The 19,886-nt window shown below is 36.6% G+C and overlaps 1 protein-coding gene across 7 annotated transcripts in view; it reads right to left on the reverse strand.

The window, feature by feature from the left end:
- PIAS1 (protein inhibitor of activated STAT 1) overlaps window positions 1-19,886 on the reverse strand; it is a 129,318-nt gene that overhangs the window by 84,686 nt on the left and 24,746 nt on the right. For 6 of the 7 annotated variants that reach the window (XM_047861235.1, XM_047861231.1, XM_047861234.1 and 3 more), the window contains exon 2: window positions 7,619-8,063. In XM_047861235.1, the coding sequence (XP_047717191.1) occupies window positions 7,619-8,063 (445 nt within the window). Of the gene's footprint in view, window positions 1-7,618; window positions 8,064-12,450; window positions 12,675-19,886 lie in introns of those variants that run through there. The other variant, XM_047861237.1, reaches the window with a different exon arrangement.

Consider the following 19,886-nt stretch of genomic DNA (forward strand, 5'->3'; position numbering starts at 1 on the left):
GGTTAAGCATCCAACTCTTGATTTTGGCTCAGATCATGACCTCACGGTTCAGTGAGTAAGTTCGAGCCCCGCATCAAGCTCTGCACTGACTGTGTGGAGCCTGCTTGGGATCCTCTCTCTCACTCTCTCTCTGCCCCTCCCCAGCTTGCACTCTTTCCATCTCTCTCTCAAAAAATAAACAAACCTTAAAAAAAAAAAAAGAAAAAAAGAAAGAAAAGAAACACAAACACACACAAGACAATGACTGACCAGAACACAATAGAAGTATTTTTAAATTTCTCTCTAAAGTAAGTGTTCTCTATGGATTCTATATAAAACATGTTATATCTTTTATAATTGGGGGGTGGGAGGGTGTATAGAGTATATTAAATATCCAAATCATCAATTAACTATAGAGTTCAGAGTGGGAGTAGAAATAATAAAAGGAAGGACACCTCTTTTCTCCCTAACTCTATTTCCCATCCTTATCATAAGCCACTGTTTATGATAATGTGGTATGCTTCAGTTGTATTCAGATGGTAAAATGATTAAAATTCACTGAATCAGAGTGAAGTAAAAGACTCTATTGTATTTAGATAAATTGGAGAGCTAATAAATGTTTACTGAACAACTGCCATGTAACAAAGTCATAGATAGCTATTACAGGAATATATACAAGATGAATACAGCAGAACCCTTACCATTTTGAGGCACTAACAACAAAATGTTATAAGAACATGAAAAAAAAGTGAAATCAATTCTGGATGGGGGAAGGAATAGATATATATATGGAGAAATCTTAGATTAATGAAAAAGGTTTTAAAAAGCATGTAAAATGATACTATACATGGAAAATCCGATAGACTCCACCAAAAGTCTACTAGAACTGATACATGAATTCAGCAAAATTGCAGGATACAAAATGAATGTACAGAAATCAGTTGCATTCTTATACACTAACAATGAAGCAACAGAAAGACAAATAAAGAAACTGATCCCATTCACAATTGCACCAAGAAGCACAAAATACCTAGGAATAAATCTAACCAAAGATGTAAAAGATCTGTATGCTGAAAACTATAGAAGGCTTACGAAGGTAATTGAAGAAGATATAAAGAAATGGAAAAACATTCCCTGCTCATGGATTGGAAGAACAAATATTGTCAAAATGTCAATACTACCCAGAGCTATCTACACATTCAATGCAATCCCAATCAAAATTGCACCAGCATTCTTCTCGAAACTAGAACAAGCAATCCTAAAATTCATATGGAACCACAAAAGGCCCCGAATAGCCAAAGGAATTTCGAAGAAGAAGACCAAAGCAGGAGGCATCACAATCCCAGACTTTAGCCTTTACTACAAAGCTGTCATCATCAGGACAGCATGGTATTGGCACAAAAACAGACACATAGATCAATGGAACAGAAGAGAAACCCCAGAACTAGACCCATAAACGTATGGCCAACTAATCTTTGATAAAGCAGGAAAGAACATCCAAAGGAAAAAAGACAGTCTCTTTAACAAATGGTGCTGGGAGAACTGGACAGCAACATGCAGAAGGTTGAAACTAGACCACTTTCTCACACCATTCACAAAAATAAACTCAAAATGGATAAAGGACCTGAATGTAAGACAGGAAACCAGCAAAACCCTAGAGGAGAAAGCAGGAAAAGACCTCTCTGACCTCAGCCGTAGCAATCTCTTACTTGACACATCCCCAAAGGTAAGGGAATTAAAAGCAAAAATGAATTACTGGGACCTTATGAAGATAAAAAGCTTCTGCACAGCAAAGGAAACAACAAACAAAACTAAAAGGCAACCAACGGAATAGGAAAAGATATTTGCAAATGACATATCAGACAAAGGGCTAGTATCCAAAATCTACAAAGAGCTCACCAAACTCCACACCCGAAAAACAAATAACGCAGTGAAGAAATGGGCAGAAAACATGAATAGACACTTCTCTAAAGAAGACATCCAGATGGCCAACAGGCACATGAAAAGATGCTCAACGTCGCTCCTCATCAGGGAAATACAAATCAAAACCACACTCAGGTATCACCTCACGCCAGTCAGAGAGGCCAAAATGAACAAATCAGGAGACTACAGATGCTGGAGAGGATGTGGAGAAACGGGAACCCTCTTGCACTGTTGGTGGGAATGCAAATTGGTGCAGCCGCTCTGGAAAGCAGTGTGGAGGTTCCTCAGAAAATTAAAAACAGACCTACCCTATGACCCAGCAATAGCACTGCTAGGAATTTATCCAAGGGATACAGGAGTACTGATGCATAGGGGCACTTGTACCCCAATGTTCATAGCAGCACTCTCAACAATAGCCAAATTATGGAAAGAGCCTAAATGTCCATCAACTGATGAATGGATAAAGAAATTGTGGTTTATATACACAATGGAGTACTACATGGCAATGAGAAAGAACGAAATCTGGCTCTTTGTAGCAACATGGATGGAACTGGAGAGTGTGATGCTAAGTGAAATAAGCCATACAGAGAAAGACAGATACCATATGTTTTCACTCTTATGTGGATCCTGAGAAACTTAACGGAAACCCATGGGGGAGGGGAAGGAAAAAATAAAAATAAAAAAAGAGGTTAGAGTGGGAGAGAGCCAAAGCATAAGACTCTTAAAAATGGAGAACAAACTGAGGTTTGATGGGGGGTGGGAGGGAGGGGAGGATGGGTGATGGGTATTGAGGAGGGCACCTTTTGGGATGAGCACTGGGTGTTGTATGGAAACCAATTTGACAATAAATTTCATATATTGAAAAAAAAAGCATGTAAAATAGGCCTCTTACAAACAAGATTTTAATATGATAGGCAAAAAAAATAAATCAACCCCTTCATCTCCCAATTCTTCTAGTTAACTATGGACAATGAAAAGAATTCTCTTTAATGTGTGGTTCCAAAATGAATGAAGACCTTAAAATTACTCACTGTTAAAGAAATAATAACAAAATGAGTTTAAGAGTGGATAACAATTACCTAATAAAATTGGGGATACCAAAACTATTGTTGTGATTTTAGCTAGAAACATAAATCATGCAGAAAACCATTCAAGTTATATTCAGAACATCTTAGAATCTGTTTAAATCTAAGGGCTAAGGCCAAAAGGAGGGGAGGAAATGAAAAATTAAATTTACTTGTCACATTGTGATTGTCTCAAGTGATAATTGTTATAAACTAGCTGGCTACAGGTCAAAACTAAACTCTAATGAGCCTATAATGATTTTAAATGTATATGTTTAGAAACAAAGAGAATACCAGAGGCATTTAACTTTTCGGAAATGACCTAGTGGCAAAAAAGCCCTTTATAAAACTGAATTCTGTGGGGCACCTGGGTGGCTCAGTGGGTTAAGCATCTGATTGTTGATCTCAGGGTCATATGAGTTCAAGACCCATGTTGGGCTCCTCGCCAGGCTGGTGTGTACTCCCAAAAAAGAAAAGAAAAGAAAAGAAAAGAAAAGAAAAGAAAAGAAAAGAAAAGAAAAGAAAAGAAAAGAAAAGAAAGAAAAAAGAAAACTAAATTCTGTGATGAAGTGAAGTGGTTACTTCATTAAATGAAGAAACAGTCTTTAATAACATTGAAGAATCTTCTAGATTATTTTCTTTTATTGTTTTTGGGGTTTTAAATTTTTTTTGAAGTTTTTTTCCTAAGTTTTGTTTGTTTTTTTTATGTATTTATTTGAGACAGAGAGAATGCAAGAGGGAAAGGGGCACAGAGAGAGAATCCCAAGCAGTCTCTGCACCACCAGCGCAGAGCCCAATGGCAAGGCTCAAACTCACAAACTGCGAGATCATGACCTGAGTCAAAGTTGGATGCTTAACCGAATGAGCCACCCAGGCACCCCATATTTACTTATTTTAAGAGAGAGAGAGAGAGAGAGAGAGAGAGAGCGAGCACAAGCTGGGGAGGGGCAGAGAGAGAGAGAATTCCAAGCAGGCTCTACACTGTCAGCCCAGAGCCCAACACAGGGCTCGATCCCACAAACTATGGGTTCATGACCTGAGCTGCAATCAAGAGTTGGAAGCTCAACTGCCTGAACCACCCAGGCGCCCCTCTTCTATTCCGCTTTTTACAAAACAGAGCTTTAAAATACATTCACCTTAAACTCTGCAAATTACTCAAAACCTTTTTTCAATAAATCTTTTTCAGATTCACTGAGCATTCCCTCCCTTGAATATTTACTGAATCAATAAACCTCCACAAATTATTTTCTGGTGAGACTGCTTTATGCATAACCAAAATAATGGCTTTTATTTTAATTCTATGATAGCAATGAGAAATTAGAAATCTATTTATACACCACCAAGCAATTCTATAACACCTATTCATTTTGTATGTATACCATAAACAATGGATTTATTCAATAAAAACCAGTATTCAAATTAAATTATACTTTAAATACACAATCAATTTTTGTTACTTGTGGTAATTGTTCTACAAGTCACCACAAACAATGAATTAGTGAATACTGAACCAGTATTCAAGTTTAGGGAATACATAGGACTAAGTTCCTACAAGCCTCTGATTCCATCTTCATCCACCGATCACTATGTAACCTTGTTTTAGGCTGTGTTTCTGTTTAAGGACTCCTTACTTAATATATATTGGTGATTCATTAACATCGACCTCACCGCCAACAGCACTACCTAATGCCTGAACAAAACTGAATGCATATATTTTTTTCTCCATGAGGCATATCACAGCCTTTTGCATTTAGGAACACTAGACAGAGCTTCAGCACTATAGTTGGGGGCTATTTAAAACTGAAATCACCAATAAAAAGCACAAAAATGCAAAAACCACGGCACTAAATAGAGCATAGAAGAGGACACTGACAGTACGAAAGCTGAAAACAAGAAGGCCTCGAGAGTCACCTTATTCAACCACAGGTGTGAAAGTGTGAGTCAGAAGACTCAACTTTTTTTTACCACTCTGCACGTGTCTAAAATGACCATGCAATTATTATGTGATTTTGGAATTACAAATAAATTTGAGATAGTAGACATTCACAAAGATAGAATGTGCAAATAATGAGAACTGACAATACAAAGAATGCCCAATTAAGTAAGTCTCATGGTAAATCCTTCAGTATTTCAATCTAGTCAATTTTGTAAATGCAAGGGTTTACTTACTGGTTATCAAGATGGGAAAATTTTTATGGAATTGTTTTTAAATTATCACACAAACACACCCACTGAAGCAGTCTATAAATTTTCACATAAAGAGTAAAGATGGAAAAATTATTTAAAACTTACTGCCTATTCTTTAAAAACAGCCACTGGGAGGAAAGCATTATAGAAAGAGATCGAAAACTGCAGCTTTTAAGAACATAATTTCTTATGAACTATCTGTTTTTACTATCTTTTTAGAGGAAAATCAGGTACATTGAAAAGTTCATAAGGATAAAAGTATCCTGAAGTATTAAAGCAATACGATACAAAATGTAAATTATGATATATTAGGTTAAGCTAAAAAGGCATGAAAAGACAGTGTAGACAATTAGAAATTAATACTTAACAAATATATTCAAGCAAAGTACTTCAGTAAAATAAAAATAATTAATCCTCTCAATTCTAATTTAATTTATTTAATTGATTTAAACTATTATCCAATATAAGTATAATGTGTGTCCAGTTTGCATTCCTACTCTTTATAACAAAATTAAGATACATATGTAAATACAATCTATTCACACTGGTACTTGAAATGTATATTACTGAAAATGAAAACAGCAAGATACAGTAATTAAGACCAGAAGAGAATTTGAGAACTGGGAATCAAATCAAATCAAAGCCACCAACAGTTTTTCCTTTTAAATTTCAGATGATGTTCACTGCAGCACAGTTTTTGGCAGCAAAAAACTAGAAAAACTTGTCTTTTACTAGAGAACTCATTTAAATCACAGAATAGTATACAGTTTTTTAATAAGAAATGAGCTAGAATGTGTGCGTGCGTGTGTGTGTGGTGTGTCTATATGTGTGTGGACTTCAATTATTAACACAGACAAGGAGAAATGTCTATAGTAAGGGGAAAAAAGCAAGTCACAGAATACGATGTATAATAGGACTCCTTCTTGAAAAACAAAAAACGTAATTTGTTTATATATGCATACACAAACTACTAATGAGGAAGGGACTCTGGCACTTTCATTTTTTATAATGAGCATGTGTACGTTTTATAAGCATACAGGTTTTTGACAAGTGTTAGGTTGCCCTGCAATAGCTATTTTTAAAAAATAATGTGATACAAAATTCATGTTGTTTGAAAATGACTCCTATAAACTGAATTTATTCAGGTAAATTCTGCTAAATATAATTAAAGACAAACATTTCCCAATTCAATGAATTCGAGTATGTTCTCAAAATTCAACACTAACCAATCCCCCTAACTGAAATGTTTAATGATTTGTAACAGGGGTCAGCAAACTTTTTCTGTAAAGGTCAGACAATAAATAGTTTAGGTTTTGCAGACAAACATGGTCTATGTTGCATATTATTCTTCGCTTTTGTTTTTTTTTTTTTACAAGCCTTTGAGAATGAACACACACACACACACACACACACACACACACACACACAAAACACTGTTAGCTTATTAGGTCCACAATAAACAGGCCACAGGATTTGTCTTGCCAGCCACAGCTTGTCTACCACTAATTTATAACAAAAAACCAGCACCTGCACATCTGATATTTTAAATATATTACAACAAAGGTATTAGAGATCAAAAAAGAGTCAGTTTTATTCTGCATTAAATGAACTATGGTAGTAATGGAGCAATAAAGTGACTAATACACACTGAATCCTATTAAAATGCTATCCATTAATCAAATAATGATAAAAACACAGTAAATAAAATTTCAAGTATTCATATTATAAAAGCATGATCATGTGCACACCTGCAAAGCACACACATCCACTTGAAAAAGTCAGCTGAAATTAAAATACTAGACATCAAAGCTGAATTTTCCTTTTATAATAATTAAAACCATTTACTCATTTAAATAATCAAAACTAGTCAATCATTTGTTTTAGATGTCATCAACCCTGAAAATTAAAAACTGAATTTAGAGGCTGGTAGAAATTATTAGGTTTTAATTTTTTAATTTGTAAGGATTATTGCAAAATATTAATCAACAATCTAAAATATTACACATAAAAAATTTTTTTAACATTTATTTATTATTAAGAGACAGAGAGTGTGAGCAGGGGAGGGGCAGAGAGAGAGGGAGACACAGAATCTGAAGCAGGCTCCAGGCTCCGAGCTGCCAGCACAGAGCCCGACATGGGGCTCGAACCCACAGACCGCAAGATCATGACCTGAACTGAAGTCGGCTGCCTAACTGACTGAGCCACCCAGGTGCCCCTAAAATATTACACTTTAAAAGTTTATATTCTTGGAAACTTGACTATACTTTTCTCCTTTGCCTGAAAGATAACTTTTATGTATCTGATTCTGTCTAAAACTGAAAGATCCTTATTGTAATCTGAATGCTACTACCAAAGGAAAATTTCATGATGAATAATAAACTGAGTCAAATTAACACTCTAAAATGAAAATGCGTCTCCCCACCTCTGTCCCAAGTAACCAAATAACCATCATAGAATAATCTTACCTAGACTGGTGGGTTTTATCAGTTCATCCAGTAAATCATAAAATGGTAATTTTTGAAGTTTTATATCCGGATGTACTGGGTGAAGGGCTGATGTAAGATGTGGGAGTTCCAGTTCATGTTTAGGTCCCAGAAGAGAAACAGGGAGTAACGGCGATGATGCAGGGTGACCATCATAAGTGAGTTGTGGAATGGTAGATGGAGACAAAGTTGCTGGCATAGGACTTGAATGGACACTGGGGATGGACAAGTCCGCGGGTGTCATGATTTTCTGGGGGAACCTCCGCCTATAGAGTTCTTTAATTTTCATTTGTACAGCAGGACTGCAGCCAGCCTTTAGCAAATGCAGGGCTTTTGTGAGAAGTTCGTGTTTGCGTCCGTGCTTGTTTCTCCCAGCGTAGCCCAACAGTACTTGGAGTTCAGAAACTCTAAGGCTCATAACCATTTGCTTCGAGACAAAACAAAATGTGAAATGTTAGTATTCCAATAGTATAACTTACAATATTAAACAATACTTTATTATAACCCTTTCTACTTATGGCTTGCTTACAGGCCAGCTCATTTATAGTCAATTCTAGCTATTTCAAACTTAAAATAAGTAATCAAAGAAATTTTAAATTAATACTCATAAATTCAACAACTTCTACCCAGGGTTATGAAAGATGTAAGATGAAGTATTCACCAGGTAGAACCACACCTAACCTCAGTCCACTGTGTTGATTCAACTGTCAGCTATTCACCAAGCACTTACTGAGTCTCCAGGAGAGTGCTGAGTGCTATGTGGATGGCAAAATATAATGATGAGCCCTCAAGAACATTTATTTTCTTGGGGGGAAATTACATAACTATATACGAAACACATACATATCCCACTTCAAACACCAGATGCACGCAGCAGGGTATAATAACATACTATCAGGTATTACCTTCTATGCGGACCTTGGAATTTGTAGGACTTAAAAACTATATATACCCTTTCTGACCCATTATTGACCAGATATATTCGATATTTTCGTATCGAATTTTCGTATCAATATTTTCATATCATATCGTTGTCACTAAATCTTTATTATCTCCACAGGGTGTTATCCTGCTCCTTCTTCACACATGAAGAAACTATGTAGTTAAGAAAGGTTAAATAACTTACCTAAGGCCACATAGCTACTAAGTAGCAGTCAGGACTCAAACACAGTTATGTATGATTCTAACCCCTATTCTTTCCACTACACCATTAGGAAAGGACAGAGCTGGAAACATAATATTGACTCACTCCACTGGCAAGCCCAGGCTAAAAAGTCTAGGAATTCAATCCAAGTGCCATAATGTGTAAGGCTCTTGGTTTCCAAAATTGTTTAGTCAATATTTCTTCTTTTCCACCAATTACTAAGAGACTACCAACAGGAAATGCCCATCTATACCACTCCTCTCATTTTAAAGTGGAAAAAAAAAAAAAGGAATCCAAAGAGAAGAAATGGCTTACCCAAGATCATATAGTATTAACAGCAGAATCCTGACTTTACCACCACTGACAGGGAGGTGTTAGGGTGGAAGACACAAGTAAGCTTATCACCAGCTATTTTCCCCAACTGTTTTATATCCCCTCACCCCATACCAATTACCAATTCACAAAAGATAACCTGCCTTTCCTAATTCACCGCCACTCCCTGAGAGGACATTGTACCCCAGCCAATCCTCTTGAAGCTGTTTAGAGAGTGCAAAATAATTAAATAAAAAATCCAAATAGTGAGAAAACAGTATAAAGAGCTTTAGATCCAATATAGTTGGTAATTAAACATATGTGAGTCCTTCCTCTACTTCTCTGGCCTGAAAAATACTGTTTCTTCAAATTCTAGCTTTTGTCAGCCTCAGTCCATTGGGCCTGGCAATATTATTAGTGATTCTTTTCTCACTACTTTTATTGGCCACTTTTCATATCTTTACTAGCACTTGTCTTGCTTTATTACAATTTTCTATTTGTGCAAGTGACTCCATGACCACTTTGAGGTCCTCCAGGGCACAAGCCAATGTTACCTGAGCCTGACAACAGTAGAAACTCATCAAATGCCTGGACAATGAATAAATGAATGAATGAAAGAACAAAATAAATAAGAAAATCACACCAAAAGAAAGAACAGGGGTGGAACCTACAACAATAAGTTATACATGTAACTATAACATAAATGCAAATGAACTCTCAAACTTTTATGTTCTATACAAGGAATGCAAAGAAATACTACAAGCCTTAAAAACAAATTCTACCCCAAATCCTCTAAATGTTCATCTTTTTTTAGATACGAACAGAAGTTAAATACTTACTATAATGTCAGCAAGGTACCGATTTCTTTCTACTATCCAAATTGTCCTAAGAGTACAAAATAGTTTTAAAGATTCTTATGACTTATTTTAAAAGGAACTGGGACTTCAACTGAAAAGCACTACGTTAATAAGTAAGCTTCTGCTTTTGGAGAAATAACAGAAATTATGCTTCAAAGATTATCAGTTAAAAATAAATTTAGGTTGGCATTAGTCAAATGTACACTTCATTTTACGGAGACAGTAGTAAAAATTTTAGAAAGAGAATAATGTCTTTCTACTTCAATTCCATTCTCCTAGGTCAAATACAAACAAACCTGAAATTCAGTGATTATCACAAACTTTTCACTGATGACAGTTTTTGTCCTTACTCTTTGGGTACAAGGATTTAGATGCACCACAGATATATTATCATTTTATTTATATGGAAGGACATATTGACAATTCACATAAAATAAAATCTCTTGCTTGATGGTCAAAAGAAAAAGGCTGATGACAGAAGTGTAATTTTTTTGTTCTTACAGGATGTGTAATTAATCATCACAATTAATGAGGTACTGTCCTTATTTTACAAATGAAACAACTGGGGGCATCTGGGTGGCTCAGTTGGTTAAGCGTCTGACTCTTGATGTCAGTTCAGGTCATGATCTCACGGTTCATGGGTTCAAACATGGCACTGGGATCTGTGCTGACAGTGCAGAGCCTGCTTGGGATTTTCTCTCCCTCTCTCTCTCAAAATAAATAATAAACATAAAAAAAAAAAAAAAAGGAAAACTGAGACCTAGGCAGTTAACTAAGAAAATTGTTGAATACTATACAACTACTCCAAATGTTGTGCTCTTATACTATACCATCTTTTAGAGGAAACAAACCACGAGCTTTTCAATTAGGAAAGAGAAAAACCTTTTAAAAGACTAATTGACTTAACATCTAATCTCCATTTCAAGCATCAATATTTGGCTTAAAAGAATTGGTGGTTCGGATAAGAAAAGAAAGCATCTGGATTCAAATGAACCATTGCACCTTAAAATCAGGTTTAGTGAAAGATAGGGTGCTATCCATTGCTGTTATTGGAGCAGCTTCTGCACGCTCTTAAGGACTGTAGTAAGCATACAGAGTTTTTAAAAAATATTTATTCTTGAGAGAGACAGAGAGAGCACAAGTCGGGGAGGGGAAGGGACAGAGAGAGACAGAGGGGTGGGGGGAGGGAGGAAGACACAAAATCGGAAGCAGACTCCAGGCTCTTAGCTGTCAGCACAGAGCCCGACATGGGGCTCAAACTCGCGAACCACGAGACCATAACCTGAGCCGACGAAGTCAGACGCTTAACTGACTGAGCCACCCAGGTGCCCCAGTGTGCAGTATTTTTAAAAACTAAATAAAAGGGGGGCCGGAAACACAAACATTTGAAGCATCACTCAACAAAAAGCTTCAGAGAAGCATGGAGCAGTCAATTCACAATGTAAAGTGTTGACAACACAGAGGAAAACTAAACACTTACATCTGAGATGTTGAAATGCAATATATTTTAATCTGTCATGTGTTTAAAAATCTCCATTTGTTAGCACTACAACAAAATGAATATTTATAACTGAAGATAACATCAACCACTGCTACTACTAGAAATCATTACCTCCTCAAATAGCATGCTGCTGACTCTACATCCCCAAATGATAAAGCTGTCAGAACCCTAGGGAATTCAGAATGCCTGAGAAATGTACATACTCTGAACACAGAGCATTCTGTGAGGGGCATCTTTTTAAAATTAATTTTTGGGGTGCCTGTGTGGCTCAGTCAGTTAAGCGTCCTTCTTCGGCTCAGGTCATGATCTCACGGTCCGTGAGTTTGAGCCCTGTGTCAGGTGACAGCTCAGAGCCTGGAGCCTGCTTCAGATTCTGTGTCTCCCTCTCTCTCTGCCCCTCCCCTGCTTACCCTCTGTCTCTCTCAAAAATAAACTTTTAAAAAATTTTCTTTAAATAAAAAAATTAATTTTTTTAATTAAACAGGCATATGCACACAGTTTAAAAAGTCAAATAGTACAAAGAGAGAGAAAACAGATGTCCCTTGCCCAGCTCCTATTTTTCACATCCCTGGGGCAACCTCTTTCAAGGCTTTTTGGCAATTTCTTCTGGCTTTTTTCACTATATTCTATATAACAGGTTTATGTGTTCTTAAAATTTTTCCTTCGAGAAAAAAATGACTTATTATAAACAATAATGGTTTAGCGCTATGACATCTCTATCCCCAAGTTCCCATCATAATTTCTGGTTGAATCAACTGTTGTTTACATTATACTATGGTTGTAAATGATATTCACAGTTGAGCAAAGTACATCAGGATTGCTCTTCCTTTTTTGCATGACCTGGCTTTCCTTAGTTAATAACTGCACCATTTTTGTATTTGCTTAGTTTTCTAGGTAATTACTGCTAATTCATCTGTAAACTGCTAGAAGTAGAACTTTCCTACTAACGTATTCAAATACATCAGGTAAGCCTGTTTTAATTTCCTTCTTAAATATATACCTTCTGTAGCCCTCCGCCAGGTTCCAATTTGGACTGCTTACTCTCTAGACCTGGGACACAACTGTGGTCACAGAATTTCCCTTCAACATATCTTGGCGATTTCCCTTGTCTCTCTTCCATATTGGATCCCATTTCCTTGATCTCACTTTTTTCTCTTCGTTTTCTTTTTTGAGTATTTCCTCCACTAGATTCCAGAGAAGGAACTGGAAGCTACAGTTTTTTATTCTTTGCATTGTCCAAAAATATCTTCATTTATCCATAATTAATAAGTGAGTTTGGCTTAGTATAGAATTCTAGACAGGAAAACAGGTTCTGTCGAAATTTTAACAGCCTTTCCTCAAAGTGTTCTGGCTTTGAGTGTTGCTGTTAAGAAGCCTGGCATCATCCTGATCTCCAATCCTTCATAGTCACCTGTATATCCCCCTCAGGAAGCTTATAGAAGCTTCTTTCTACATGCTCTGCAATTTTACAGTGTTGGGTCTTAGTGTTGGGTTGGGTTTTTTGGTAGGGCTTTTGTTTTTGCGCTAATTGTATGAACTGGTAATTGCTGAGTATTTTAAATTCAGAGAGGCATGTCCTTCCATTCTGGGAGGTTTTCTTACTTTGTCTTTCTTCTAGTCCTTTTCTTGTATGCCTATTATTTAGGTACCGGTCTTCCTAGACCAATTCTCTAACTTGTCTTTATTTTCTTTTTTCTCTTGCATTTTACATCTCTTCCATTTAGCTTTATTTCCTGAGAGATTTCCTCAACTTGATCTTCTAACACTCCTATTAAAATTTTCATTCCCATGAGCTCTGCTCTGTTGCATGCCTTTTTTCTTTTCTTTTCCCCCTACGTCTTGTTCTTAGTTTTCATGAATGTAGTATCTTGTTTTCTCTCTGACGATATAAATAAATTGGATATATGACATTGTTGTTTTCTTCTGCTGTCTGTGTGGTCTCTGTAACCTCTGGGTTCTTTTCTGCTATCTGCTTTGGTACCTGCCTTTCATGCCTGACAGTTTCCTCAAATGACAGAGGATCACTGGTTTACATTTGTATCTGAAAGTAAGATACTAAAAACATGATCAGATGATCTGAGTGAGCAGACTGGGGTACTTCATTCTAGGATGATCAGGCAGGAACTTGGCTATTTTGAGGATTCCTTTTTTCCTTTGGTCTGATCACTTTTGACAGAGAGGAATCCTCTAGTGTTCTGCTTTGGCAGTATAAGATTGGCTTCCAGTGCTCTCAGGACAATGGGGAGAGGGGAGGGGGAGGTCTTCACCTTTCAAAAAGAAGACATTTCAACTGAATCTCCTTTCAGATATGTAAAATTTTATACACACACACACACAGACACGTGTGTGTGTGTGTGTGTGTGTGTGTGTGTGTGTGTGTGTGTGAGAGAGAGAGAGAGAGAAAGAGAGAGAGAGAGAGAGAGAGAGAGAACACCAAGCCAACTATAAAGGCAGGGACCAAATACAAAATAATATTCAAGCAATATCAACAAGTACTGCTTTTTGCTATTAAATAAAAAGTGCCAGGATTATTGTCTCATTAGTCATGACCTTATATTATTAAAGGTCACCCCTAAATTGTGAATAAGAATTAGTTACCTCCCATTGAACAACATAATTACTTTCATTCACACATCCCACTGCAAGTAGTCTACAGGATTAATCATAATAAAGCAGACTATATTATGAATCTTTATCTGGTATCAAATAACAACCAATAGTAAACCAAACTGAATTCTGAACACAGACAAATTAGGCATTTAACGGTGTCATAATATTTCATTTATGCCTTTGCTTTCTTCCCCCGCCCCATACTTTTGCTTTCTCTCCACAACAGCAATCATCAATAATTCTAAAACTGTATACATTAAAAAGTTTGTACAGTACAACACAATTATTTTATTCATTATTTTTAAAGTCAGATGCTTCATCTACTGAAAATGATTTCTACATCATTTCTAATCCTCTCCATCTGAAATGGTTAATAAGCAGTAGCAATTGGCCAGCAATGTCCAGTTCAACCAGAAAACCTAGTTAGACAGTTTCTACTAAGGCAACAAATCAGGCTAATTATCTCCATAATCTTGTTCCACCCAATTTCTCACACTGTATTTATTTCTCAATATAAGATAACTAAAAAGTGACCTCTAGGGCCCACTCCTCCAGTTGATCTTCCTCTTCTTCTGGTCTTTATTCCATCATACAGGCTGCAGTTAGTCCCACATAATGACAAAATATGGAGATCCCATTCTCCTTTAAGCATAAACCTAGCACTGTTCAATTGGTGTACCATGGCTTTGGATTTTTGATAATTTGAAAATCATCCTCATTTATGTTCTATCACATTTCATGAAACATAAGGACGTGTCCTTCAAAAGGCTCCTTCCAGATGAGAACTTGGATACTAAAAATAACAAACCTAACTCAGAACATTTTAAAACTTGGATGAAATATTTTTTCTAATAAAAAACAAAGTTTAGAGTGTGAAATTCTAACACATTGCCAAACTTCTTATGCAGAGGTAGGAAAACATGACTTTTATTTAAGTAAAAGGCTGTTCTGCCCACAGATGTTCAATAAATGCTTTTTGGATCAACGCACAGCCCCTAAAAGAGTATGAAGAAAACGGGAATACAGGAACAACGAATACACAGAGATAAGCTAGTCTTCAGAAACAGAAACACATAATCATCATATTAATTCGATTCTCAAAAGTTACTACACACCTACTATGTGCTAGGTACATGTATAATATAATATGGTACTAGTATACACAGAGCTTGGATTCCAGTACCAACTTGACCACTAATTTACTGAATCGCAATCTTGCACAGGGTCTATTTTCTCACTTCAAAACATGAGAGATTAACTAGAGGTTCTCAAACGTTCCTTAAAATATCAAAATTCTGTAACTGTATAACTCTATTAAAGGAAATCTTTCTTCTCATTCTTCCATTGTTAAGGAAATATAAACAATCTGTATAGTTAGTGAATCTAGGTTAGTAAGGTTTTCAATCAAATTTTTTAAGTGTCATTTACATGGGCCGGCAGAATAAAAATGATGAACCTAGTATGTGTTAAAAGCTTACAATATCCCAATCACGTACTAATTATAGTAAATGTGATTAACTTATGTAACCCTCATATGAACCCAAGAGACAGACCATTATCATTCGTATTGCATGGATAAGAAAACTGAGGCTAATCTTGAATTCCAACAGTAAATAAGTGACGGAGACAGAGCTCAAACCCAACCTGACTCCAGAGCCTAAGCTCATAACGACTAACCAATACAAGCATCTTACCACAATCTCAGCCAGGGCACATTGTGTGTTACACTGAGACAGGGGGCACTATATGACATAAGGAATTTAGACTACACAGAGTAAACAATCATATTTGGGGGCAACAAAATGTGATAAAAATAATGTTTAAGGCTATCCAAGTAGCCACCTATAGGACAGATGAAACAAAAAAGACTAACAAGATTTCCAGCTAAAATATATGGCAACAAGAATTATTTATCTATATATAAGGTAAGAAGAAAATGTGACAGTCAACACAGAAGAGATAGGACCAAGAAATAATGCAAAGAAAAACTGCAGGTCACATGCAATATTCTAACTACATCTTTTAACAATTAGAACTTTACATAATCATGACAACAATCATCATTCACTTTTATTGTGGGGTTTTTTTTTTGTAAGATTTTAAGTAATCTCTGCATCCAACATGGGTCTCGAAGTCACAACCCCGAGATCAAGAGTCACATGCTCTTCCAACTGAGCCAGCCAGGTGCCCCCATTGTTCACTTTTCAATAAAATCTAGAATTTAAAAATAATAAGCAGGACTTGAAGAAATTTTAATTCTATCATATTATAAAAGATTGGGGATTTTTTTCCAAACTCTCCTAACCAAAAACAAGCAAAACACTGCATTTGCAATTGGAAGATACCATATCTCATCTAATTTAAGTTTTCAAACAAGGTAAGAAGCCATGAAAGAAATAATATACTCTATCTGAGAGAACGTTAAGAAACCTAAAAGGAGGAAAAGACAAGTATGAACAAAACAAAATGTGAGGGGAAAAACGTATTCTGTAACTAAACAAAAAGTATTTAAATCATAGCCTTCTGAGTCCCAGAAAAGACATTTAGGTGAAGCCCTAGAGGGAAATTATCAAGAGAACTATTTCAGAGTAACAGGTGTAACCTACTCAAGGTTACAGAGCTAGCAAGTAATGGAACCCAACTCAAAAGTCAGATGCCAAAGTCCACGCGATATTGCAGAGTACTGATAATGACACACACTATCTGATAATTTGAAAATGATGTTCTTGGAAATAGGAGAATCCTAAGAGTATAACATCACATAAAATTTTAGGAATCTTCTTGTCCAACTCTCCATTATATGAAGTTTTACTGTACCCCCTTAAGTGATGGTCTCCCAGCCTCTGCTCAAACTCTTCTAAGACTTCACAATCTAATCTTAAAGCGATCTTCCTTACACAAAAGCTCTATGAATCAAAACTTTCCTTTAACTCTACCCAATCGTTCTGAAATTGTGTCCCATTGGTGTTCCACAGAGTCTATTCTTTAAATGTGTTGAGAGGGTTCTCTTCCCTCAACTGGCTTGGTTTCTAGACCCCATCCTACCCTGATCACTGTTCTCTGGAGCCCTTAAGCAGTCCACTGTTTCTGTGTACACTCTGAAGTGATTGAAACTTTCCAGATAATGGCCTAATCTTGAATACAGCAGTGTTACTACCTCTCTTATTTTGAACACAGTATTTCTACCAATGTAACCTAATAAGGCATTTGCTTTGTAAGCTGACTGGTTTGTTTTATCTGGGCAAGGGGAAGGATGTGGTGTTATGTTTTTGTTTCAGCAGTGAGGGGAACTTGCATCTACATCAAATTGTTGTTTCGTACTAAGCTTGAAGTTAAGTGAAACGTTTATTCAATTTTTTTCATAGGAACTGCTTTTAGGCTAAACCTTCTTATGTTTTAAAACAAAATTTTTAAATTTAAAATTATAACTTTATATTAGGTGCTATTAAACTTCATTTTTTTTTCCAGTTCATCATTCTAGCCTTTCAAAACCCCTCTGAGGAAATGCACTCTTCACCCTCTACTGCAGTACATACATGGTGTTAAAAATTGTTGATTTTCTGGTCTCCGTCCTTCCCTAGACTTTGAGCTTTTCAAGGACAAGCACTTATCTCCATATCACCTAGGCTAAGTATAGTACATGACACTTGGTTAAGTGCCCAGGAGATGATGATGAACTAACTCCCTTTGATTCTGTCATCTAACGTATTCTTCCCAGCACCACCTACAAAATCAGAATTTTGCCTCTTAAATATTCAAAGGTCATCTTTAAAACTTGGGATATAACAGGATCAAGTACAGAGCCCTGTGGCACATCCTAAGAGAGTCCCCTTCAGATAACAATAAGGTTACAAACAACATTGCTCAACTACTTAGGATGCAGGTGACTATTTTTCCCCAGGATACCCCAATCTTAAGGTTATTACTCAAAACACCTTGTCCTTAATTATTTAACTACTTAATTAAGGTTATCTTTCAGTCTTGATTTACAGACTTGCTTTTCAGAGGAAAATAAGCTTAGAAAAAGATGTACACAAATGTTCTAAAAGCCTGGGAATGAGGCGCCTGGCTGGCTCAGTCAGAAGAGGTTCTTGATCTTGGGGTCATGAGTTAAAGCCCCACATTGGGTGTAGAGATTACTTAAATAAATAAATAAACTAACTTTAAAAAACAATAAAAAATAAAAGCCCCAGTAATGATTTCTCAAAAACTACAGAAAAACATTAAAAAGAAAAAATATAGGGGCGCCTGGGTGGCTCAGTTCGTTGAACGTCCAACTTCGGCTCAGGTCACAATCTCAAGGTTCAGGAGTTCAAGCTCCACATCAGACTTGCTGCTGTCAGCGCAGAGGTGGCTTCAGATCCTCTGACCCCTCTCTCTACCCCTCCCCACTTGTACTCTCTCAAAAATAAATTTTAAAAAATTTAAAAAAATATGTTGCAGAAAAATGTTGTTCAGGTCTTACAATCACAGCCTGCCTAAGTGTTTTTAAAAATCCCATCAGGGGTGCCTGGCTGGCTCACTCAGTGGAGTGTGTGACTCCTGATCTCTGGGTTGTAAATTCAAGCCCCACATTGGCTATAGAGATTAACTTAAAATCTTTTTTAGAAAATCCCATCAGAGGGGCGCCTGGGTGGTGCAGTCGGTTAAGCGTCCAACTTCAGCCAGGTCACGATCTCGCGGTCCGCGAGTTCGAGCCCCGCATCAGGCTCTGGGCTGATGGCTCAGAGCCTGGAGCCTGTTTCCGATTCTGTGTCTCCCTCTCTCTCTGCCCCTCCCCCGTTCATGCTCTGTCTCTCTCTGTCCCAAAAATAAACGTTGAAAAAAAAATTTTTTTGAAAAGAAAATCCCATCAGAAACCTATAACAACCCTTCCTTTTCCACACAAAACACTTTCACCTGATTATTTCCTTGGTTATAGATAAGAGAAACAACTTCACAACAATAGAGTTAACAATAAAATTGCTACTTATTGCAAAACTTACACAGATCATTCTTCAGAACAGATTATGATTAATATTTATATTCAGAAGTTTTATAGTAGTGAAATCAAGTTTAAGAAACTGCTCATATTCTCTTTCAAGAAATTCCATTAGTGTACATAAAAATACATTTCAAGGTGAGGACCATGGAAAAACACTACACACTTCCTGAAATTTACTAAAGAGAAGAAAGATGAACTACTCCTAAATCTCTGACGTCAAAAACTCTTAACAGTACCCGTTTTAACATATCCAGAATACAACAACGACAACAACAACAAAATGTTCAAGTTACTGCCAAGGAAGGAGTAATTTTTTTAAGTACAAAAATAGGAGGAAAAAGGGGCACCTGGGTGGCTCAGTCGGTTGAGCATCCAACTTCGGCTCAGGTCATGATCTCACAGTCCATGAGTTCAAGCCCTGCATCGGGCTCTGTGCTGACAGCTCAGAGCCTGGAGCCTGCTTCAGATTCTTTGTCTCCCTCTCTCTCTGCCCCTCCCCGACACTCTCTCTCTCTCTCTCTCTCTCTCTCTCTCTCTCTCTCAAATAAACAAACATTAAAAAAAAAAAAAAAAGAACTTTAAGGGGTGCCTGTGTAGCTCAGTCAAGCATCCAACTCTTGACTTTGGCTTGGGTCATGATCTCACAGTCCTGAGATCGAACCCCATGGGGGGCTCCAAGGCTGGGTATGGACACTGCTTAATATCCTCTCTCTCCCTCTCCCTCTGCCCCTCCCCTGCTCATGCGCTCTCTCAATAAATAAATAAATAAATAAATAAATAAATAAATAAATGAATAAATAAATAAACTTTTAAATCAAGCTTCAATTTAAATAACAGGATAC

This window comes from Prionailurus viverrinus, chromosome B3, assembly GCF_022837055.1.
Source record: "Prionailurus viverrinus isolate Anna chromosome B3, UM_Priviv_1.0, whole genome shotgun sequence".
Taxonomy (NCBI): Eukaryota; Metazoa; Chordata; class Mammalia; order Carnivora; family Felidae; genus Prionailurus; species Prionailurus viverrinus.